At 32.5% G+C, this 25,501-nt stretch overlaps 1 protein-coding gene across 5 annotated transcripts in view; it reads left to right on the plus strand.

Moving 5' to 3' along the window:
- The window catches only part of Slmap (Sarcolemma associated protein), a 213,729-nt gene that overhangs the window by 79,231 nt on the left and 108,997 nt on the right, over window positions 1-25,501 (plus strand). For all 5 annotated transcript variants that reach the window (XM_085822917.1, XM_085822927.1, XM_085822929.1 and 2 more), the window contains exons 2-4: window positions 2,323-2,736; window positions 19,903-20,050; window positions 20,137-20,203. In XM_085822917.1, coding sequence (XP_085679043.1) covers window positions 2,431-2,736; window positions 19,903-20,050; window positions 20,137-20,203 — 521 coding nt within the window. In that variant the 5' untranslated portion in view covers window positions 2,323-2,430. The remainder of the gene's footprint in view (window positions 1-2,322; window positions 2,737-19,902; window positions 20,051-20,136; window positions 20,204-25,501) is intronic.

Here is a 25,501-nt window from a genome sequence, read left to right on the forward strand (position 1 = left end):
GTTTTTAAAAACTAAGCTAAAATGTATGGACTTTTTTTTTTTTTTTTTTTGTGTGTGTGTGTGCTGCTATCTAGTATAAGGTGGTTAAAAGTAACCTATGAAGCCTCTTCCATTCAATTTTTCTGTGTGTACAGAGGGGATTTTTTGGGTATACCAGAAAGGGTTAATGTTTGCAATATCAAGGCTATGTGCAGGGCTGAATTTGTGCAATTCTTATATTTTTTTTAGGGAAAACTGATTATTGTGTACATGGGAATTAAGAAGTACCATTTTTTTCTTGCCCCACATAAGTCATCACATAAATATTTATCAGCAAACATTAATGATATATTTAAAAAAAATGGTTAAAAACAAATTTGAATTATTAAATAAGAATTATATGATACATAACTGTTTTTCTCTCCATGTACACAGTGAGCGGTTTCTGTTTAAGAAAAATCATAGAATCGCACAAGTTTGGTATTGCATTCATTAAACATTATATATTACACTCATGTCCATAAATTAAGGATAATTCGGAGTCACGTGGAAATCGAACTCCAAAATAAATATATCATCTGTAAAATCACTACACACATCTTCAAGAATCGTATGCAAATTTCAGGAAGTAACCAGATGACACCGATGGTACATCACAATGACGAAAGTGTAAGAGAGTGATATATAAGAAATACAGGCAAAGAAGTAAAATTGTTCGCAGGCGCTTTATAAGCATTTCAGTGCAATAACAGAATAGTTATGACACAAAGGATGCATTTGGATGATTTTTTACGTGGTAGAATTATCGGCCGTCTGAAATGTAGATGTACCCAACTGGAAGTATCAGACGAACTTGGAATTGCCCAGAGTGTCATCTCCAGGCTTTTGCAACGGTTCCAAGATGATGGTAATGTGGGTAGACGTTACAGCACAGGTCGCCCCAGAGTTACAATGCCGAATGAGGACCAGTATTTGGCAGTTACTGCTAAAAGAAACAGGCGGAGCACAGCCTCAGACCTGTCTCGTCAGCTCTCTTCAGCCACTGGTACGACAATTTCAAGGCAGACCGTGTACAGATGCTTAGGGCAGATTGGTCTATATGCTCGTAGACCTGTCAGATGTGTTCCACTTACTGCAACTCACTGTCGCCTGCGGTTAGCCTGGAGTAGAGAGCATGCATTGTTGACACCGCAACAGTGGACTTGTGTAATGTTTTCCGACAAGTCCAGGTTTAGCTTGCAGTCTGATTCACGCCGGACTTTCATATGGAGAGCTCCAGATACCCGTTACCACTAAGAAAACATCATTGAACGACACCATTACGGTAGTGCAGGAGGGCTCCTTTGGGGTGGAATTATTCTGGGTTCCAGAACTGATCTGCATGTTCAAATTCGAACCATGACAAGCCAAATCTATCGAGACGTCATTCTGGTACAACATGCACGTTTGTTTCAGGGCGCCATGAGCGCACAATTTGTGTTTATGGATGACCAAGCCGTCCTCACCATGCAAACATCATAAGCGAATGCCTTCAATCGGAGGATATCACCCGTATGGACTGGCCAGCATTCTCACCGGACATGAATCCAGTAGAGTACGTGTGGGACATGCTTGGCCGACGAGTTACAGCCCGTCAACCTCCTCCTACATGTCTACTGGAACTTCGGAGAGCATTGCTTTTTGAGTGGTGTAATATCCCCCAAGATCAGATCGATAATTTGATACTCAGCATGCCTAGGCGTTGTACGGACTGTATTGCATCGTCTGGGAGACATACAATGCATTAACAATCAACACCAACCATGTAATATTGTTTTTTGGTAAATAAATTTTTTGTAATTTGCTCCAGGGAGAAAAAATCACTAAATTTTTTAATAATATCAAACATATAGCATCTTTGTTTTGCTCTTTACTATTTGCTTAATAAATAAGTTTTACAAATAAGTCAAATTTGTTTTACTTCTAACTCTTCGTTTGCCTGATTTTGCATTATCCTTAATTTATGGACATGAGTGTATATGATATATTACTGGTATTACTAGTTTACTCTTATTGTTATTTCTGGAATTACAAATTTGCCAGTTCTGAAGACAGCCGCTTTAACAAAGAAGTATTGAAGATTTTTTTAAAGTAATGTATAATTTTTTTTTTTTTTCTCATTTTAAGAAAAATATATAACTGTCTGTTATTCCTAGAAGTAGCAATTTTTGTGCTTTTTAAATTTAAATTGCTCAGAAATATAAAAATAGTGTAGAGTTCTTCATGGCTTTGATTATTGTGTCTTAATTATTTTTTTAATGTTGTAACTTATTTGTTAGAATTAACATTTTACCCCTTTTTCAGGTTTTCTTAATTTTGTTATGGCGTAAATGATAGAAAAAAATGAACAGCATTACAATGAAATCCAGCTTCAACAAAGAAACATAGCTGCTTAAAGCCTTTGCAGTTTACATGGTTGTATACCGTAAAGAGTCAAATAATTTGGATAATTTAACTGGAACTACGGCTGCTCAGTCAGTTGAAGACACAACAAATGAAGCTGGAAAAACTACTACCACTGTATGTCATCTGGTACCTAGAGCCATCCTGACATCTAGACCTAATTCTCATCCTTTTCAGGAAAGGCACCTCTTTCTTGACCAGCCAATTAAAGTTGGTCGTTCTGTAGCTAGGTGTAGACCTGCACCTAGCAATGCAATCTTTGATTGTAAAGTTTTATCTAGGAACCATGCCCTCCTTTGGTATGAGAACGGAAAGGTAAAGTTCATTTTATAAGTGTATTATCATGTATTTTCATCCTCAAATAACAAACAATGAGACATTGTCTCGTATTTCATTCCATTAGTCAGAAATTGTTTTAATAACTTTCTCTCTTCTCAACCAGTTACTGTAATAAACCACAACACTGTGGACTATTGTCCATTCTTGTGTCAGAAACTTTTAGAATCGATGGTGATTTAACTGTTTTGCTATAATAAAGTTGCTAACAATCATAGTAACTCATACATTCTTAAATCCGAGAAATTCTTGCACATTTTTCTTAGTGGAGTAAACAGTGGTAATAGGCAGTCACAGCCGGATTTAGATTTGATAAGGCCCTAAGCTGTTTGAGATATGGGAGTTTAATTTTTTTGGGCCCTCAAGAGAGTGGAGGGCTAAGCTGTAGTTTGTGTAGCTGATACATAAATCCTGCACTGTAGGCAATCTTGTCTTAGTTTCAGCTGTTATCATAGCAGCACTACAGAATCTTTAGAAGCAAGAAAATCTTTAGGCTTTGGCGTAGTAACAAACAGCAAAATAGGGCACTTAGGGTTGGGATTAGAATTAGGGATGGAATAGGACAAACTTTATAGAATTTAGGGGAGCATTGGGCAATAAAATTTAGGATCGAAAAATTTTTGGAATTTAGTGAAATTCTAGGTAACAAAATATAGGACTTGCAGAAATTGCACCAGGCAGCAAAATATCCAGTGCTGGACCTGTGAGCCATAGTAGTTCTGTTGCATAGTTTTTCAATACCATGTGTAAATATAGTCTTTTTTGCTGTATCTTTTCTGTCTGTGCTCTTGTATAAAGTACTGCAATTATGTAAAATGAGACAGCTTTTTTTTAAAGGCCTGCCATTGTTGGGGATAAGTTCATTGACATAATGAACAGCAGTTACCCCTGTCAGACTCAGATTTTTAAGCACTTCTAATGGCTCACCCTGCATGAATGATATTACATTTTTTGCAATATTTTCAGCTATTTTGTAATTAGTGGATCATGACGCACACTCCTTGTCTTTGCCCTAGCTCTTTGTAAAAAACTATGCTGCCATTTTAAATCACTTTTGCCCACATGAAGTTGTCAGTGTCAACAATATATAATTCCTTTGTAGTCTCACTGCATGCAAATGATTACTTTTTTGAAATGCAGCCACTCTCTTGATATTACTGAAGGAGTTTCATTCGGCCTACTCTGATTTTTTCTTGTAACATCTTTATATGTTATCCACTTTTCATGTCCAGTAATGAGCAGTTTCTTCATTTTGTTTCAGCAAAGAATCACATGCCAAAATTCAAGCAAGCATATTCTACACTGTTAAAATATGGAGTACAAATACATCATACCATAGTGGCTTACATGCCCAGTCTTCTTGAAAAGATGATATGCTATAGTTTTGGGGATATTTAGTCTGGCTAATAGTTCTTGAACTATATAATATAATATGGATTTTCAGAGACAGCTTCTTTTAATAAGTCCTTGTGTACAGAGGATGGTCATTCTGAGTGAGCATCATCTTTGCAGCTGAAATTTCTCTGCTTGAACATCTCAAACCCACTTCAAACTGTGACATCAGAAACCATGCCTATATGCAGCGCAAGTTTAATGAGCAATCTGATTAGCATTTTTTTTCTCCCCTTTTTTAAAACAAATGAGAATAATATGACAGAAATGAACTTTTGGGTTCTTCATTCTTAACACTGTACCGAAATAAAAATTTTGTCACAACACTGCTAGAATTATGCAACATAAATAGAGAAAATGATATTTACACATTTGCTTCGATCTATGTTACTGCTTGTCAGTGCTAGCAAAATAATTATATGGTTTAGTTTGGTTTGGTTTATTAGATTACGGCAAAGCACTCGAGGGCTATCTGCCTTAAGGGAGGGATGCCTTCGTGGAGGACTTTTTAAGGGAAACTGGCTCGTATACACGTTACACATGGGAAAACCACGAAAACACCCATGCAGCCAGCCTGTTTTCGGGATTCGAACCTCGGACCGAACTACCAGTGTTCAGCGACGTTACCGCTCGGCCGCTGGTGGGCCCCAAATAATTATATGATAGTGCACTTTGATTTAAAAGACCGTCAAAATTTCCAATGGCCCAGTACCGTTAACTATGGCAAAACATTTCAATTTTCTGTATATTCTAATTTTGTGAATTTACCATTAGAACTTTTAGGCACCTGAAATATTTTCTTTTTTGTCTGGATATATGGCTTTTTCTAAAATTTTGTTAGTATTGTCAAAACATATAATTTAACTATTGCATTAGAAAATATTTTAAACTTTCAGTAATAATTTAATATGTAATTTTTATTCACAGTTTTTACAATGCTTGTTATGTAATACAACATTAGGAAAAGGCAAAATATTATGTAAGAAATTTTCCTCAATAATTTTGGTTATTGCACATGGTAATCCAACTTTTTGAATTTTAAAATGACTAGAATTTACTGTATGTTAAAAACATTGGTAGCATAAACTAATTTGTATATTTCTTTTCCTTTAATTTTTCAATGTGATATTCACAGCACATTAGTTATGTTACAAAACGTGTTAAATATGTCTAAAATTATGCATCATGAGACTTCCAAAAATTTTGAAGTAAGAAACTTCTAGATTTATCTCCTTTTTTTAGGCCATGCATTGTTTTTATCTGCTTCTGAAACTTGGAAGTCAGCAGCAGTGATATATTAATTAAAATAAAAGTCTAACTCCAAGCGACAATTTTAAAGGACAGAATTGAGGTAGTTTAAACTTCTCGTAACTCAAACCTTTTATCCCCTATTTTTACTACATTTTATTCCCTTCTAACTGCCAAAGCATTTTTAATTTTTGATGTGTTTGAAAGAAAATATTGGTTTTTATTTGCAAATCATATGTATAAATACCAAAGGCAATATCATTATTATCTGAACTGTAATATTTTATTTTGTAAAAGGTATCTTTTTTTTTATTCAAGTTTCTGAGCTCCGAGTTCCATATTAGTTCTTATTTTTGGCTGTTATTTTCATCATTGATGTAATGAATTTAAATGTAATTTAATTTTCTAGATAACTGTAATATGATTAATTTCTTCAGTCTACAAATAAGTCACTTATTTGAAGCACGTTTTGAATAATAATAAATTTTATTAATTAAGAGCACTTTAAAAATGAATTTTTGCTGTAATATAAATATTATCAACAACTTAGATAGTTCTTAATCTTAAAAAATAGTATTGTCAGCAAATGCTAAGGTCAATATATTGTATGTATGTGCACACTGGAGTCTATTTATAAATCTGTATTTACAAACTACCAAATTAGCTTCTGATATTACTTTAAATGGCTTTTATAATGCCATTCCTATTTACAAACATTTTTTTGGTGGGCCCATGCTATTTGAGTATGTAAAATTGGTCTGCTATTTTTTTAAAAAGCTAAATCTTTTAGCAGATTACAGAATTTACTAAGCATATATTTGTTGGTATGTAAAGTGTGCATTTTTTAGTTGATTATGAAACATGTAAAAATACAATGCTAGTGCTTTTAATGTTATTTCTGTATTAATCACATTGTGCTTCATTCAGGTAACTGTATGAGCTTTAATTATGCTGACATATGAACTCAGTTATAGTATTAGTTATACTTAACAATGATTGCAGAATTAAATATTAAGTATAAAATGTATTATTCACATTAGTTCATATGATTGCCAAATCCTGAGTATACAAAATATAGTAGAGTTTGAACAAATTAAGTAAGGTAAAATATAACATTGGCTTTTAAGCTGTGAGGTTTATATGTGCATTTCTCTAAAAGATTATTAAAAATTACATATTCTTGAACTATTTTTCAGTCATGCAATTAGTTGATCCACTGGTAAGTGGTTCAACAGCTAAAATGGTTAAATGCTGGTACAGTAAAAGCAGTATTTGCCATTCAATTAACTGGACAATTTTAATTTTATTTCAGTTTTTTTTAACGTCCCTTTAAAAAAATTAAACAAATGGAAGACTTGTAAAGCCATTAAAAAGCATGTACAGGATTCTGGAAACTGTACTGATAGCTTCGAAAATGTGAACAGAATTACATGGCTCTCATTCAGAAGACTTTGCTTTTACTTACTTGTATCATTATATTGATGGTATTATTGGATGTATGAAGTACTGGAAGATATCGAATATCTTGCAATATTTCATTCATGTCCTACTGGCTGTTTGCAGTCCCGGTAACATAATACAGTCAAAAATAGTTCATGAATGATCTATAATCCGGACCTCAAAGCTAGAAGCTTTCTGCGCATGCGTCAACACAAATCCGTTGACTCATGTGCGTGTACGAATGCGCATAATATGTTTGCGCATGCGCGTTTAATGTATAACGGACCGTATAAGCTAAGCTTAAATTATCTTATTATCTATTTCAGTTAATGTTGCAGATTGCGTTGTTCCTTAATCTTCGAATGGGAACCGGCTTATTATTTTTTGCAGACTGTTAGAGCAATTTAATAAAAGTAAGTTGGAACTTTCGATTATCTCAAATAGAATTTCCAATGCTGGATCTACAGAGGGAAAGCATGTTTCGATGTCCATCAAACAAAAAGTGGAATTGCTGCAAAAAATGGATAAAGGCTTCTTTGTTTATCAATTTCATGCTGCTCCTCGTGGGGGGGGGACGTTGCGGTGCGCAATGAAGTGGAAGTTGATCTGTCAGCACTATCCTTATCTTCAGGGCAGATGTTTCTATTTTATTCAGCTTATAATGTAGTATTTCATCTCGATGTACTCCGTCTTTGATATGATTTAAATTAAATTCCTCCTTATTATAAATATCACGAATACAAATCAAATAGTTTTCTGGTTGCAATTTTCTAATTTCGACTATGCGTAATGTATGCTTTACGCATGCGCGCGTTGAAAGAAGTGTTTAATAAAGTAAATAAATAAATGTTAAGCTTTTTTTTTTGTAAATTTTGATATCCTTTAGATCATAATTGCTCTTTATTTCATAAATTACGGTTTCATATTTTTAATTTTATAATTTCTGCATGCCATCTTACCAGATTTAAACTGATGATCTATAATCCAGAAAAATCGATAATCCGGAATCGCCGAAGTCCCGACGAGTCCGGATTAAAGACTTTTGACTGTATGACACGTGAGCAATATTAATTCAAGGCTGCACTTTGGGTTATACCATATGATACTAGGTATGAACCTTATTATTAGTCACTGTAATGTGTATAATACAGAACCTTTCACATTTGTGTCCCCAGAAACTGATTCGACCATTATAGTATTCACACAGAACTTAGATTTGTTTAAAAGGATGCTGTGATGCAAGGCGCTCATTCATATTTAATATTCGTTTTATCAATAAATGTCTGTGTTGTTCAATTTTAATTGTCAAACTGTATCTGCCTCATAAAGATATCTATCTCTTTTTTGAATCAGTTTTGTCTTCTTCGTTCTGGTGATATCTTTTATTTGTGTTAGTATTCTAAATTGAATTTATATAATTTTCCCAAGTAAACTCATTTTGTAACTGTATTATATAGAAATTATGCTTACATTAATTATTTTAAGAATAATTGGAAGATAAATATTTAATTAAAATACTAAAAGAAATTCAAGAAAATTTGGAAAATGTACAAATTTTAAATTTAGTGTGCGTTTTGTGCTATTAATTTCTGTTATTTCCCTGTATACATATTGTATTTTTCTTTAGAAGTATCCCACAATTGTTGTCTTAGATTGCTAGTAGTTTGCAGTAACCAGTTAATGATTAAAAATGGATCTAATTATTGTATTAGTCTATTTACATTTTAAGAGAATCCAATTTTAAACATAACAAATTTTCAATCAATTGTTTCGATTAACTAAATTATTTGATATGTGCTGATTTTGCTAGTTCTTGTGAATTCTGGAGAACATGTCAAATAAACCATCAAAATTAATGAAGAAAAATTCAATTCACTATAGTCTTTCCCTTGAAGTGTTGTTTTCAGGTGTTTCCCCTCTTTTACAGGTGTAATTCATTTATCCCTCTTGGTATATCTTGCACAATGTTCTGAGTCATGTGGCAGCTAAATGACTGATCTCTTCAGCCCTACTAGTAAAATATCCAGTTGCTAGGAAAAATACTGAAATGATCGCCACTAAAATGTAAATTCGTTATCAGACCTGCTAAATATGTATTTGTTACTGCATGCCGAAAGAAACATTTTCAGGAAAATTGCGTTTGAGATATCTGACTGGTTGACTTGCATGATAACCAGTTCTTTGGTGAAAATCTATGTGAGATACAGCTGCAAGCCATTCATTTTCTCCAGCATCACAAATGTCCCATGTATGTAGTAGGGACATAGCTTCAAGTGGGAAAGTTTCGGCAAGAAACCCTCTAATTTGAACCATTGCTGGAAGGAACTTGTAGCTCTGAAAAGTTTCTTCTAGTTTTGCACATCACTAAATGTGATAAGCCATAAAGTTTACTGTACACTTAACTGCTAAGAGAAAGCAATCTAATAATATTTTTGTTACACGAAGAAAATATACTCATAAAAGTATACAAAATGTACTGAAAAACTGTTTAAAGGAAAAGATTTTATGAAATTGACCACCGAGACAAAAAGTCATGACGACTTTTTTTCAGATTGAAAGAATATTGACAAATAAGTGGAAGTTTATTCTTCATTAAACCAAGCCAGCAGAGCTACACCAAAACTAGAGCAAGAAGATGTTCTCGATTTATTATCTTATGTACATTGTTTGATTGCCTATAATTAGTTATTGTTTAGCCATAAAAATTAAATTACAAAAATTAAAATACAGAATATCTTTATTAGTTTTGTTCTTATTACCATTTTTACTTCCTTGTATGAAGTAAAAAGGAAATATTGTAATCGCAAAAAATTTCAGGTATCATATTTCAATGAAAATATCCTTTTTGACCGTTATCGAATGCAATGTAACGATGTTTTTGCATGACATCCATATGTAAGGACAGAATAAAGGACTGTTTTTCCCTAAACGAATTGGAAAACTGATTTAAAATGGATTCAGAAGAGATTTTTTTATGACGTCTGTACATACATAGGTATGTATGTATCTCGCATAATTCAAAAACTAATACCTCAGAACGTTGAAATTTTGTATGTGGAACTGCTATAACATGTAGATGTGCACCTCCCTTTGGGTTGCAATTGGCCGCACCATAAGTATATAGATTGAATTATGTTGTTCTTATCATCCGATTAAGATTTTTATGCTTTTAGTTAACCTGCATGTTTTAGTTGTATAACTATCAACAATTTAAAAGTTGTTTAATTGTGGCTATCCCATATATTGTTTCAGCGTAGCGTCTATAACAAATTAAATGTTGGTTTGTGCATGAGCACTGAAGGCGTAATTAGTAAGTTTCCTCAAGCACAGTTTTCATTAAAGAATCTTAAGTGAAAAAATTAATTACGAAATCTTTATTTAATAAAATAGGATAATTTTGCTTAACTTAAGCATAACAAAAAATGTAATAATCTTCTCAGACATTAAAACACTGAAGTATTGAAAAGAATAACTTGCATAGAATCATCATCAGTCCTAAATATCATCAGGCTTACCTATTTAGGCAATAAGAAAAGAGCATACATACTTTGACACCGTACCTGAAAAGAGAAAGTACTAACTGAATACACTCCACGTAGCTAAGGTGAAAGTCAAATATACTGCATTGCTCACAAACTTTACTTTCTCTCACCAATATATATCTTGGCGCACGTTCGTTTCGTATGCCTTTCGAGTTTCATTATGCAAAATACCTAAATTGATGCTAACATTGCCCCTGTTTTGCCAATGAAACTCATACCAATTGTAATTCATTCCTGCAAAACTGAAATTTAGCTTTAGGAATTGGTTTAGTCATAATATCAGCAACCATTTGCTCTGTTGAAAGATAAGCAAGTTTTATTATTCCTTTGTTATTCAAGTTGTGTATATGATGAACTTTTGTATCAATATGTTTTGTGCGCGAACTGAATTTTTCAGATTCTACAAGTCTTATTGTAGACTGATTATCTTCAAATACCTTTATCGGTAGAGTTTGGGTTAGATTGAAATCTTCTGTTAATTTTAATAGCCATAATAGTTCTTGCGTAGCTTGCGATAGTGCAACATATTCAGCTTCTGCTGAGGATAAAGAAACACAAGTTTGTTTTCTTGAAAACCATGAAATACGGTTTTTTCCTAATAAAATAACACTTCCTGATGTAGATTTTCTATCTTTAATATCTTGTCAACAATCAGCATCTGAATAAACTGTAATATTAGGTTCTTCACTCGACGAAATTTGTAAGGATAGATTCTTTGTCGTGTTTAAGTATCTAATGATTCTTTTAACAGCATTCCAGTCCTTTTGACGTGGATTATTACACCTTCTGCTGAGTATATGAGTTGAAGCTGTGATATCTGGTCTTGTGATAGACGATATATACAAAAGACTTCCAATAGCTTGGCGAAATTTATCATTTGAAGTTAAGAGATTTTCTTCCTTGTTTAGGTTATAATAGTTTGTTTCCATTGGTGTGCTAGCGGGTTTCGCTTCTTCAAGTTGAAATTGCTTGACAAGTTGATTTATTTTATTTTTCTGTGATAAGAGATAACTTCCATCTTCTTTGCAATTTATTTCCATGCCTAAGAAATATTTAGCTTCACCAAGATGCGTTATTTGGTAACATTTCTTTAAATCATTAATTGTTTGAAGAATTAGTCCTTCTTCTGTAGAACTTATTAGGATGTCATCAACATACAATATTAAATTAATTCTTTTATCACGAACCACTTTTGTGAAAAGACACGGATCTGCTTTGCTTTGACTGAACCCAAGATTCTTCAATGTATTTTCAATTTCTGCATTCCAGCACCTAGCTGCTTGTTTGAGACCATATATCGACTTCTGTAATTTACAAACTTTATGTCTTTCTTCCGGAACCATGAATCCTTCTGGTTGTTCCATATATATTTCTTCATTTAAGTGGCCATACAAAAAAAGCTGTTTTAACATCTAGTTGATGTACCTTGGCATTATTATACGCTGCCCATGCTAAGAAAACTCTTATCGTAATGTGTTTCACTACTGGTGAAAACGTTTTATCATAATCACTGCCGTATTTTTGAGTAAATCCTTTGGCTACTAAGTGTGCTTTGTATTTTATATTTTTACCATTTTCATCTTATTTTGTCTTAAACACCCATTTGCTGCCTACTGCATGTTTTCCTGGTGGTAATTCTGTAAGTGTATAGGTTTCATTTTCTTTTAGAGAATGTATTTCTTCTTGCATAGCCTTGATCCAAGCTTCTTGTTCACATTTTGGTAAGTTTAGAATTTCTTCAAAGCTTTCTGGATCTTTATTTTTAGGTAAGATTGATTCTTCGTCTTCTGCTTTATAAGAGAATCTTTCCGGTGGGACCCCTTTGGTTGATCTGCTAGAAACCCTTCTTTCTACATTTTCTTCACATTTAATTAACTCTTCAGAACTTTTTGAATCTTCTGTAAAATTATCGCCAAGAGATGTTTCTTCATTATTTTCTTCATCTTCTTGCGAGTTATTGAAGTGAATTAATTCTAAATCTTCAGCATTATTTTCTGCATGTTTGTCAGATAAAGACGCGTTTTCTGAAAATTTAACAGTTCTACTTACTATTATTTTCCTTCCACCTACATAAATCCTGTATCCGTTACTTCGTAAATCGTATCCTACGAATATTCCTTCTTCAGCTTTGTTGTCGAATTTACGCCATTTTTGTTTGTTCACATAATAAAATGCTTTACAGCCAAATACTCGTAAGTGACTTAAGTTTGGTTTTCTACCATTCCACAATTCATATGGTGTTCTATCTGTGGCTTTAGTTGGTACCCTATTTTGAAGATATGCAGCAGTAACTGCTGCTTCAGCCCAGAATCCTTTCGGTAATTTAGAGTTTATTAGCATAGCTTTTGTCATTTCTTTTAAAGAGTGATTTTTCCTTTCTGCGACACCGTTCTATGCCGGACAATAAGGAACCGAAGTTTGATGAAAAATATCAAGTTTCTTTAAATAATTTTCAGTGGTTTCGTTACAGTATTCTGTACCGTTGTCGGATCTGAGAACCTTTATTTTCTTTCTAAATTTATTTGTTGTCGATGCAACATACTGTTTAAGTTTGTCGAATGCTTCATCTTTTGAAGTAATAAAATAAATTTGAGTATAACGTGAATAGTCATCAATGAAAGTTACGAAATATCTTTTCCCTCCTAAGCTGTTGACTTCAATTGGCCCACACACATCTATGTGCACTAAATCCAGTGGATTTTTAGATCTAAAACCAGTTTTAGGATAAGTTTTTCAGTTAGTTTCGCTTTTACACAAGTAGAACATTCCACACTATGAGTGCATTTGCCAAGTTTAATGCCGTCTGCCAAATAATTTTTCTCAAGTGTTTTTATGGCATCTCTATTTCTGTGGCCTAATCTTTGATGCCATTTTAGTATACAGTTCGTATTAGAACATGAAACATCATTAGCTAAGTATGCTTTCTCGTCAGTTGAGTTTACGGTCAATTTATATAAACCTTGCTGAGCATTGCCGTCGGCTACGAGTATATTGTTACGCTTTATGTAACACTTATTACTATCAAATGTAACAATGCAGCCTTCATTCGTAACAGATTGAACAGAAAGTAAATTACTATCTAAACCTGGTACATACAATACATTTTCTAATTTTATTTGTGTAACCTGACCCTTGAAGTTTTGAACTTTAAAATAGCCTTTACCAATACCATAAGAATTTAATTTAGCACCATTGGCTACAGTTACTATTTGTTTATTAGAGTCATTTAACTGAGAGAAAAAAGTCTTATCACTCGTTATATGAGTTGAGGCTCCTGAGTCAATAACCCATTCTTGCATTTGCGTATTTTCATGTTTATTTTCCACTTTTAGAACTTGATTAAACTGAATCTGCGAATTTTTAGTTTCAATACTTTTAAGATACTTATTTTCTTTAAGTTTTGTTGTGTTTTCTACACTTTGCGTATTTGCTATTTGACATGATTTACTTTTATAATTTTGAAAATAATTTCTTATTTTACTGTTATTTACATCTGTTTTCGGGGAAGTTCTAGTGTTGCGTTTTAAATGAAAACAGTCATTTATCGTATGATTATTTCTCTTTCAATAAGTACAGTATCGTGTAACATACTATGATTTATTTTCGCTTTTACTTTTTAAAGCAACTGAATCGTATTTTTTAACTTTCTTAGTTTCCACACGTCTACAGTACTCATCTATTAGTTTGTTTTTAACATATTCTAGCGACAATTCAGCTTCCGATTTACTTTCTATTGCAGTTATTAAGGAGTTGTATGAATTTGGTAAAGAACATAGTAATATTGCTATTAAGTTATTTTCTATAATTTCTTCACCTATACTACGCAGCTTTTCAGCCAATTCTAGTACTCCTTTGATATGTTCCTGCATTTTAGAACTTTCATTATATCTAATAGAATATAGTTTTCTAAGAAGAAATAACTTGTTTGTTAAATTTGCACGTTCATGGACACATTTTAACTTCTGCCAAACTTCTTTTGCAGATTTACTATGCAAAACATGGATAATTTGTGAATCCGAAATGTTTAGGCATATTAAAGCTTTAGCTTTACGATCATTCTTTAACCAAATATCAGTAACAGTTTCCGGTTTTTCTTCCAATACAACATCATCTAAACCTTCTTTTATTAGAAGTTGTTCTATTTTAAATTTCCACACAATAATTTTCATCTGTTAATTTTTCTATACAAATTGATTCTTTTAGAATAGACATAATTATTCATTAAAATTATTCTTTTAAACTTTGTAACTAGTATTTTCAACAATGAGTTTTAATACTTTATGCCCCTGGAATCTTACAACATTTCAGTTTTTTTAGAAACATTTCTACAAGGCAATTACCCTATTCAGTCTCATAATCTTTTGTTGGTTTGTGCATGAGCACTGAAGGCGTAATGAGTAAGTTTCCTCAAGTACAGTTTTCATTAAAGAATCATAAGTCAAAAAATTAACTATGAAATCTTTATTTAATAAAACAGGATAATTTTGCTTAACTTAAGCATAACAAAAAAGTAATAATCTTCTCAGACATTAAAACACTGAAGTATTGAAAAGAATAACTTACATAGAATCATCATCAGTCCTAAATATCATCAGGCTTACCTATTTAGGCAATAAAAAAAAGAACATACTTTGACACCGTACCTGAAAAGAGAAAGTACTAACTGAATACACTCCACGTAGCTAAGGTGAAAGTCAAATATACTGCATTGCTCACGAACTTTACTTTCTCTCGCCAATATGTATCTTGGCGCACGTTCATTTCGTATGCCTTTCGAGTTTCATTATGCAAAATACCTAAATTTATGTTAACATTGAATCAGTTTCTACACATTCAGTGTCTTTTTGTCAAGCGAGACCAAAAGTAAACTTTCAGTTTTGTGCACCGAAAAATCTGTCTTCTTGCCCGCTGGCCGATTGCTTGTTTTGCACAGAAACTGTAATTGTAATTGTGAAAATTAATTTTTTAACTGTATTTGCTGTTTTATGTCTTTCTATATCTTTAAATTTTTTATGAAGATATTTTGTGTTTTTATTATTTTTGCCTTGCCGTGAAGTAAGAACTGGATTAATTGAATGAGAAATACATCTCTTATGAAATTTGAGAAAATAAGTATTTCATAGTAGTAGAAAATACTGTCGTCAGTCTATTTCGGACAAAGCAGAATGTTTACGAGTAGTGCATGTGCAGTAGGTAAGCACTAAATAATCTGTGAAAAACTATGATTTTTTATTTGTTTAATTTCTTTTAGACATTGTTTTAGATTTATTATAATATTTGAATAGAACATGTGGCAATGATTAGATAATTCTTCAGACAATTTTTTTTAAAAAATTCATTCTGAGTAATAAAATGAATGAGATGCAAGTCTCTTAAGTGAGCCTAGTGCCAGAGTATCGCTATGGTAAATAAATATAGTGAATTTTAAAAAGGCACATTTATTCTATTCTAATTTATGCACTATCGAGGAAGTAGATTTAATTCAATAAATTTAAATGAAATGCTGGAAAAAATGCATATAGTTTAATGTTCTGTAGAAGGAAGTCGTGGTTTACACATCACATTTTTTACTTTTTAATCAATGTCAGCTTATGTCTACAGGGACTATTTTGAAAACTTTAGTATCATATGATTAGTGAAGTCACTGAGCAGTATCAAATGCTTATGAATAATTATCTCATTCTACATAGTGTACGGAAGGAAGAGTTAATTCCAACTGAAGTGTGAAATTTTATTTGGATTATGCATAGGAGCTGGAACCATGTGGTTAACAGAAACATATTATGAGAATGAGCTACCAAATATTTATTTATTATTAATGAGTAAGTGTCTTATTGATATTTTCAATGAATGAATGACTGATTAGAGCCTGATATTTAAATTCATTATAATGTCTATGAAAAACTGTAGGAAGATGAACCACAAACTTTCAGTTATTGGCTTGGACAGTTATTGGTCCTATAGTAGTTAAGAATTCCTTTTTATAAAGTGGTTCAAAAGCATCTGGCAAAAATGTAAAGTTAGATGCAAATGAATAAGTTTCATAATGTAATGTGTTGCATCTTTACCTCGTATTTGAGAGCGATGCATAACTCACAAAATTCACATGGAGAATGATAATTTAGGTCCGAAGGATAGTTTTACCTTCCACTCAACAGCATCTTGGATCATCTGTATGCATCTTTTTGGCACATATTCCATTAAAAAATCTGCTTATTTCTATCCTCTCTACCTGCTTCTACATTTTTGTCAAGTATTTTTTAATTATCATGTATATGCTTCAGCTGTAATACAATTCTAAGTTTTAACAGTTTCTCACACTTTATTTTGAATGTAGATAAATATCTTAAATTATTTAAGCTGGCTATGATTTTATTGCTATCATATAAATGCCTGTTTGAGAAATTGAATTTTACAGAGCGTAATTTTTCATTATTTTCAAGTAAAAAATATACTGTTTCAAATTCTTTATTGTTTAAGATTTATTTAAAATATTTTTAAACTTTATTATTTTTTAACATTTATTCCTTTTTGTTTTTTTTGTTTTTTGTTTTGTTTTGTTGTTGTTGTAATGAAGCCTGTCCTCTCCAAATTATGGGCCCTAGACAATTGTCTTGTTTACTGATTGATTTATCCTGCACTGCGTGTATGAAATCTAATTAATCTTAAATTTGTTTGGTGAAAATTGTGTCTATAGTTGTCATAGTCAAGTACTGACTCTTAAATAATATTGTAATTCTGAGAAAATGTTTTAAAATATTTTATTCACAGACATGATTAATAATTTTATTTTAAAGTTGAAATGATAAGAGTTTTACTGAAAATGAAAAAAATATTAAGATATTCTTCAGGTGGTCTATGAACACTAAAATTTATAAATCCAAAATAAAAAATTATGTTACATAAAAATATGATAGCCATGTCCTTGGGACTCATACCATATGAGTTATGGCTGATTTCAAAGTAAATCTAATATTTATGTATTCGCCATGTTTGATTCATTGAAGTATTACTGATTTTGTGCATTTGAAGTTTTTAGTCACTATTTTTACGCTCCTGCTCAAAAGATAAGCAAAGGTAAAACATAGAATAAAACAAAAACTAATTAATGGATATGTGTGAAATTGACCAAAGAGGTTGGTGTGACATTACTAGAGCAAATACAAATAACAAAGACACACAAAAACATATGTATTATGATCATCACATCGCAAGTGATCAAATGGGTTGGAAGAATATGCAAAGGAAACATCGCGTTAATAACAGTTATACCCTCTAGCTGGAATCCATGCTTGACAATGAAGTAAGCTGGCAGTAGTGTCGGTGACCACTTGTTGTGGCTGTTATGCCCATTTCTGTAATAATGCATGTTGGAGCTTTGGGAGGGTGCCTGGCACTATGACCTGCTATCCACATGTTGGGACATGCATGACATGTTGGTTTTTGGGATTCAGGTTCGGTGATCTAGCAGACCACGGCAGGTGTGGAATGGTTTCACTCTATATAACTCTGCACCACCTGAGCTCTATGCAGGTGGCCGTTATCCTCCATAAACTTTGTGTTGGACCCATTGCAGCAGTAAAAGGATACGCAAGAGGGTGTAGATTTTATATTGCGACTTCGGCAGCTGACTTCGGTTGTGACTTCAAGCTTCCATCAAGAACTACCAGGCAGAGGTCAGGCCAGCCATTCATTGCTATCTCAATCCACACAAGTAAGTCTCTATCTCTGTAATGGTCTCTTTCGATGATGTTTGGCACCCAGTAGCAGTTGGCCCCACTGTCCAACTGCAATGTTCATGGGCCCAGTTCAACTGTACTCTGACATGTGATGGGAATAAAGGAACACAAACAAGAGGTCACCGGGCGTGCAGTCCACCTCTATATAGTAGATGCGACACAGTTTGCTGGCTATCCAGCAACAGCAGAGAAATGCCAGCTGCTATGCTGTTAGTGATGTATATAGTGATGTATGCCGTCTTTCACATAGCAACGGAAAGCAATCATGTGCTGCTATGGTAATCCTCCGGTGTCCAGACCCACATCTTCTACAGGGGTTTTATCCCTCTGGTAATGATTCTACAGTCTATGATGACACTACGATGATAATGATGACATTGAGGATCATTATCACAAGATGATGATTGATGACACTACGATTGCACATTCTGCTCTATCACAAAAGCAGATTGTCTTGCACCAGCTTACAGCATCCTGACAGTCCTCCAATGCATTTCATCGTACAGATAATATCTTCGGCTCATGCTTTCTGCTTTGGCTATCTTGGATTGTGCAGAAATATTGTTGCTTGCAAACATATATCTAGGTTTGGCAGCCTTTTTTTAAGGTGTTGAGATATGACTGCAGGATTGGGTTTTATGCTAATTTTGGTTGCATATTTGTATTCAGTGGTGTAACCTCTACCTGTTATGTAAATTGTTTGTTTTAATTCTCTTTTTTACATTCATGCCTTTTCTTTTAGCTTTCCCCCTTAATATATTATCATATTTTATCTTTTCTGTGGTGAAACTGAAATAGTATGTAGTTTTATTTCCTTATATTTTGTATTAAAGCTGTGAAGAACTGAAGTGCCCTGCATATATGACCATAGAACTTGGATAATTTGAAACGTTTCCTAATGATAAAAAATTTATTTAAAAAAGTGAATTTTTTGTGTTAAATCAAATATTATTCCAAAATCATGTAGTATCTAAGTAGAATTTTTAAATATAAAATTATTTATACTCTCATTATTTGGGGATCATTTAATTTTGCCTGCAAGCAGTTATGCTCTCCTTCATGTGTTTTAAAATGCACTGTAAAATTAATTTGCAAGAAAGTCTCTATTTGGAATAGAGAAAAGTTCAGCTGTTTGGCATACTGCATTTTTGTTTTAAAACTGAACATAATTTTTTAAAGACGATTTCTTTAAAACACGATTTTTTTATTCTAACATTTAATGCTGTAAGAAGAAAACTAGAATTATTGAATACAAAGAAAACATTTTATTAACTTTCATTATGACTCTCAAGCATATGCTCTCCACTGTTATTTTTGTATGACAATTTTAAGGTAAATTATAATTTTGCTTCATTATTTTTATGTATAAAAATTTTCAGCATTAATATAGTCATTCATTTTTGTGTAGCTGTGTGAAACATATGCATATCTTTGAAGAATCCTATTTTTTAGGCACAATTTTGAGGAAAATATTGTATAATAGAACTTGGTATTACTCAAAAAAAAAAAAAAAAAAATTCTCTTCAGTTTAGTTTATCAACATTATGTTGTATTTGTAATTTGAAATACCACTTAAGCTTAAATTCTGCTTCTGTTTTCAGGAAAATTGAAGAAAAAAGTAATTTTGTTAGCTTTATGGCTAAAGGGAAATTGAAACTTAATTTCAAAAGCCAATATGTTATCTTTAAGGTTAATTTTATTTTTACAAGCTGTAATTAATTTATTTATTTATATTTACTTACTGTTTCTCTTAAATGGCATATTAAAAATGTGTGCCTTTATAGTTCTATCTTCAGGATACGAAGAGTAGCAATGGGACCTTTGTCAATAACCAGAGACTTAGTAAAGGCTCTGAAGAATCACCAGCACGTGAAGTTTGCTCAGGTGACATAGTACAATTTGGAGTTGATGTTGTTGAAAATTCTAGGAAAGGTAACGAATAATGTTTAATTTAACATTAGTTTCTTTATATACTGTATATCTTAATAGGAATTAAAATGTATTTTATAATTTTGTAGTGGTTCATGGTTGCATTGTTGCAACTTTGAAATTGTATTTACCTGATGGAAAGGAAGCTAAAGCCAGGTAATACCAAAATTTCAGCCTTAATCTTATGTTTATGATTATTCCATATTTTATAGTAATTAGGCTTTAATTCAGTGTGGGGATTTGGGGGGATTATAGTATGTGTTATTTAATTTTAGTAATGTAATGTATAATATTAATATTGATATTTTTATGACTATTTTGAAATTTGTTTTGATTGCTGTTTTTCTATTATATATATTTAAAACTTATTTTAAATTGTACTAAGGAATATAAAATATTATATAAAAGTACTTTGTAACATATTTTGATTTAAGAAGTTAATTAATTTTATTATTGAAGTTATTTAGCATTTTTTATCCCATGTCTGCACTTTCATTTTATAATAAGGATGGGTTGTGGATCTCTGTACATCTTGTAAAAAATGTCTTTGTCTGCAACTTTCCAGATGATGAGTTTCAACTTAAATGCACCTCATAGCTAGCTTCTTTACATTCTGCACAAAAAGCAAGTTTGTTTACATCTGTTTTGAATAGGAATAGATTATTAAAGATAGCAGTAGTAGAGATTTTTCTGGCATGAGAAATGGAAAATATGGTGAAGGAAAGTGTGCTTAAGAAGAACAATAAATTCTAAATTTCAATTCTTAACTTTTTTTATATAAATTTGTAATGATATTATTAATCCAATATGAAATATGCAAAATATGATGGTGAAATTAATGTAGGATTTGAATTTTGGGAAAATCTTGCTATAGAGATGATTACCATCTCTCTCTATCTTCTGATTATCATCTTATTAGATAGCAGTAGTACAGATTTTTTTGGCATGAGAAATGGAAAATATGGTGAAGAAAAGTGTGCTTAAGAAGAACAATAAATTCTAAATTTCAATTCTTAACTTTTTTTATATAAATTTGTAATGATATTATTAGTCCAATATGAAATATGCAAAATATGATGGTGAAATTAATGTATGATTTGAATTTTGGGAAAATCTTGCTATAGAGATTTTTGTGAGCAGTTAGTTATTCCCCCTTTTCATTTAAAGAACATAAAAATGACTTATTTTTCCATCAAATCTGTACCATGCATTTTTGGTGCCATGTTGGCATATTTCTTTCCATACAGCTTTGGTGTGATGCTAGATGAAATGGAACAGTTAGGAGTAGCAGTAAGGAAACATTCTCTAATTTCACTTAAAATGCATTGTATGGGGAGAAAGTAATTTATATTGTATTTTTCTTTTTGTGAATAAGCTTTTGTCAAGTTTCGATATTTAGTTGTGGCCATCAATTTTAACATTAGAGTGAGATAGAAAGAATTCATTGCATTCCCATGCACTGATATTATTATTATTTTTTGGGTTGTATGGTAGTGTCACCATATCCAGAGATAAAACATTAGACTTATTACGGATAATAATGAACACTTTATACCAGATATTCATATAAAGTACCGCTTACAGTTAGTTGATGACTTATAAGACCTTACTATCAGGAAATGAAGTAACGATAGAGTATTATATGCATAACCATCAAAAAATAGTAATAGTTGTTTTGCACATTCTTTATATTTTGGATCAGCGCATAAGGTGGTGCCATTCTTTATTGGGTTGGCAGCACTGCATTGCTTCGTTTTTCATTATTCAATTGTTTCTGTTCAGTTTTGGGTTTGATTGGTGTGAACAAGAGCTCGTATATTGTTAACAAGTTGTTTAGGCTATTTGGTATGGAGTATCAAGTAAAAACAAATTAACATGTCTGACACATTAATTCCCCTTCTGATTACCATCTCTCTCTAACAACATTCAGAAGCCCACCAATGGCTGAGCTGTAAAGTCGCTGAACACCGGTAGTCGGTCTGAGGTTTGAATCCCGCAAATGGGCTGGCTGCATGGGCGTTTTCATGGTTTTTCCCATGTGTAACATGTATACGAGCCAGTTCCCCTTAGAAAGTCCTCCATGAAGGCATCCCTCCTCTTAGGCAGATAGCCCTCGAGGCTTTGCCATAATCACACACACATTAACCACATTCAGGATCAAAAGCTTCATAATGAAGCTTGTGTTATCAACTGGCCAACAGATATCTTTAACTCAAAACCACAACATTTCTACAGTAGAGGCACTGATTTCCTACCTGAACGTTGGCAGGCAGTCATTGACAAAGCTGATGATTATGTCTCTGCTATTGATTTATGACATGAGATAGCATATCAGTGTCATTTTATTGTGTATTGTAGTGTATCTTACATTAATTAAATCTTAGCATGTAAAAACAGCATGAACTTATGCACCGACTCAAGAATACATTATGTAAAATTTTTTGTATGCTAGAATATACTGTTTCTCAAACATATTTAACAAAAGATTCCCACATTTTAATTTAATCTATGAAAGGCAAATGAGAAATAAAGAAGTGTAAATCTTGTACTGTGTTGCATAACGTACTGTTTCAATGAAAAGTAGAAATACGTCATACATTTTCTTGGCCCTAATAGCGTGCCAGTAATTTCCACACACTTGTAGCATCAATATTTGACCATTCTCACATTTTGCATCCTTTACTTGTGATAGATAAGATTGTTTAGAGCAGGAGAGCTGCAGTAACATATTATTAATGAGAAAGATGGAAATGCTGAAGCAAGAATAAAAGAAAAAAAATTGGGTATGGAAATGAAGATAAGCCAGTCTCTAACCACTCGATAATTTATGTTCCCTAAGAATATATTTATGACCAAGTTAGTTTGTAAACTCAGAGTTTGAGAGATAAACTGTGAATGCACATTAGGCTCTAACGTGACCACTTCCATTCTTTTTGTTTAGTTGCATTAGTTAGTTGGACCATTGTAGATTGTGTTTTTATGTGTGTAAGCATTATTATCCATCACATCAGTACCTATATTGAGAATTCTTACACATCTTTCTCTGAATGGTCCATCACAATTTCCATAGTGTTTAACAGCAATGGTCAGCATTTACGATTTCACTCTGGGAAATTAATGAGCAGAATGCCCTCTTCCAGAATAATATGTATATCAGTTGTTATGCAGACAGAGTGCTTGAATTTTGTCCTGCACGACAATCCACCATGATGCCAGTATATTGATTTCTGCTTGTTTTCTGGGATAAAGTGAACAACCCATATTTCATTTTGTCTGTGAAAATTTTCTTGAGAAAATCTTGTGTCATCATGGTATGGCTGAAGGAAAGGCAATGATGATACCATACGTTGGTTGTGTTTGGTATCTTATTGTTTGGTACCACCTGAAAGACAATTTCCAAAACAAGAGGCTCTTAGTGATAATTTCGTGCATTAAAGTGGATGCTTAGTTCCATAATTGTGTAGTGACAATTTTCCAAAATGCATTGTCTAATCTGCTGCATGAGACCATTATATACTATTGATAAACAGCCTGTTAGTGCTTTCCTCGTTATGTACAACTTGATTATTTTTGTAAAATTGCTGCACAACAGCATACTATCTTCATGCTCATGATATCAGGTGCATAGACTTGACATAGCTTATGATAATATTTGATAAGTACTATGTTCTCTGTGTTCGAAAACTTTATTGCAGGCCTGATGTTGTACTTGGAAGATTGGCGATGGAGTGCGGAGACTCCTAGTGGTTATCAAAGGTTAGCAGGAATTATCTCCACCTTCCTATCAGAGTTTATTACTAAAATAATAATTATTGTAATTGTTTTATCACGGCCAGACAAGGGTAAGAGTACATAAATGAACAGTTTGTTTTCTTTAGCATTTGTCCTTTTGTAACTATCATTTTGAATTGTATTGGCATCTTCATTCTTTTTGACAAATGTCTTAACCCATAGTGAAAAATAGTGTTGATTGTATTGCTAATGAATTGATGCATGGTTTTTTATAATAAATTTCTTAAGAGAGCTCATACTGCAGGTTGATTGAGGTAAATAAGTGGCAGCTGTAAGTGGACAGTAGAGGGCATAATAGTCAAGTGAGCCTTCTAATCTGCAAACACATGTACTTGTATTTGAGATGCAAAAGCGATGAAATTAGATTGGAAAGGGGCCATGCCCCGTAATAAAATTAGTTAGCTGTGAGATGGCTATGTATTTATACTGACTGAAATGAAAGTACTTGGAAGGAGAAAATATAAGTGCTGCTGACATTTTAAGCTACTGTAACTGCAGTACTGCCTGAGATGACAAGCATTATGAGTTATGAACAATCTTGGTAATGAATGATTTTCAAAGGTGTTTTGAGAGAATTTGAGGTACAGAATTAACACTTAGAGACTTCCTGAAAAGTCGTTTTAATATTTTCTATTGCTTAACCCTTATTAATAAGATCTAGCAGCAGATGACATAGAGGACCTGGAATTATTGCCAGATTGTGTTGAAGGCAGAGACTTTGAAGGTTATGACATTTAGATCATTTTTTGTTACCTACAATATTGTGGCATACTTAAGCTTTTAAATTAATAATGAATATGTGGAAAAATTACTACTGAATTTTAAAAGTGAGCTAGTCAAAACGGAACTGTAACAATGAAAGGTGATAGTGATAGAAATGTCTTCAGAAGAAGTGGGAGGAAGAAAGGATGATCTAATTCTTCAACCAATAAATTTTTCCAACAGAAAGCAAGATGATATCATTCTGATGGTGGAATTCAGATTAAAATAGTGGGAAGCTACAGTGTATGCATTTACAGTGGCAGTGCCATGTTTCCCTTAGAAACATTTTTAAAACTTAGAACATAATAAATCACATGGAATAAATTTGTAATGAAACTGTGGCCCAGTGATTCTCAAGCAGAGTGGTGCTAAGGCTCAAGGAAAACTGAAAGGTGCTCCAGGAACAGTCCAAACAGTAATATCTCTTTCTCATCACTTCAAACTTAAGGTGCTTTTATGCCCCTTCATATAGGTATACTAAACTTAAGTTTTCATTTCTTTTATGTTTAATATTGAAATTATCTTTTTTGTCATAGGTTTTATTGATTTTCATTAGTTTTCTTTTTATGAACTTTTCCCAACAATATGCAAATTACTGCTGTAAAGTTTAAATAAGTAATCATTTGTGATCCAAGACCAAATTAACCCATTTTACATTGATTCCTATACGCGAAATAGTTTTTGGTTGATAAACGGCTTCAGAAATGAATTAAATTCATGAATTAATAGCATCAGCATTCATGAATTATTAGCATGAATTAGCATCAGCATTGACATGACAGTCCTTTGTGGGCCATCTTCAGTAGCCTTTCCCATTCTGCCCTCCTTCCAGCAATTGATTTCCAGTTCTTAATTTTTAGAATGGCAAAATCCTCATCCAGAAAGTCCTTCATCTTTTCT

The sequence above is a fragment of the Stegodyphus dumicola genome, chromosome 1 (assembly GCF_044657685.1).
Source record: "Stegodyphus dumicola isolate Sdum_Otavi_A_Nest chromosome 1, ASM4465768v1".
NCBI classification, from domain to species: domain Eukaryota; kingdom Metazoa; phylum Arthropoda; class Arachnida; order Araneae; family Eresidae; genus Stegodyphus; species Stegodyphus dumicola.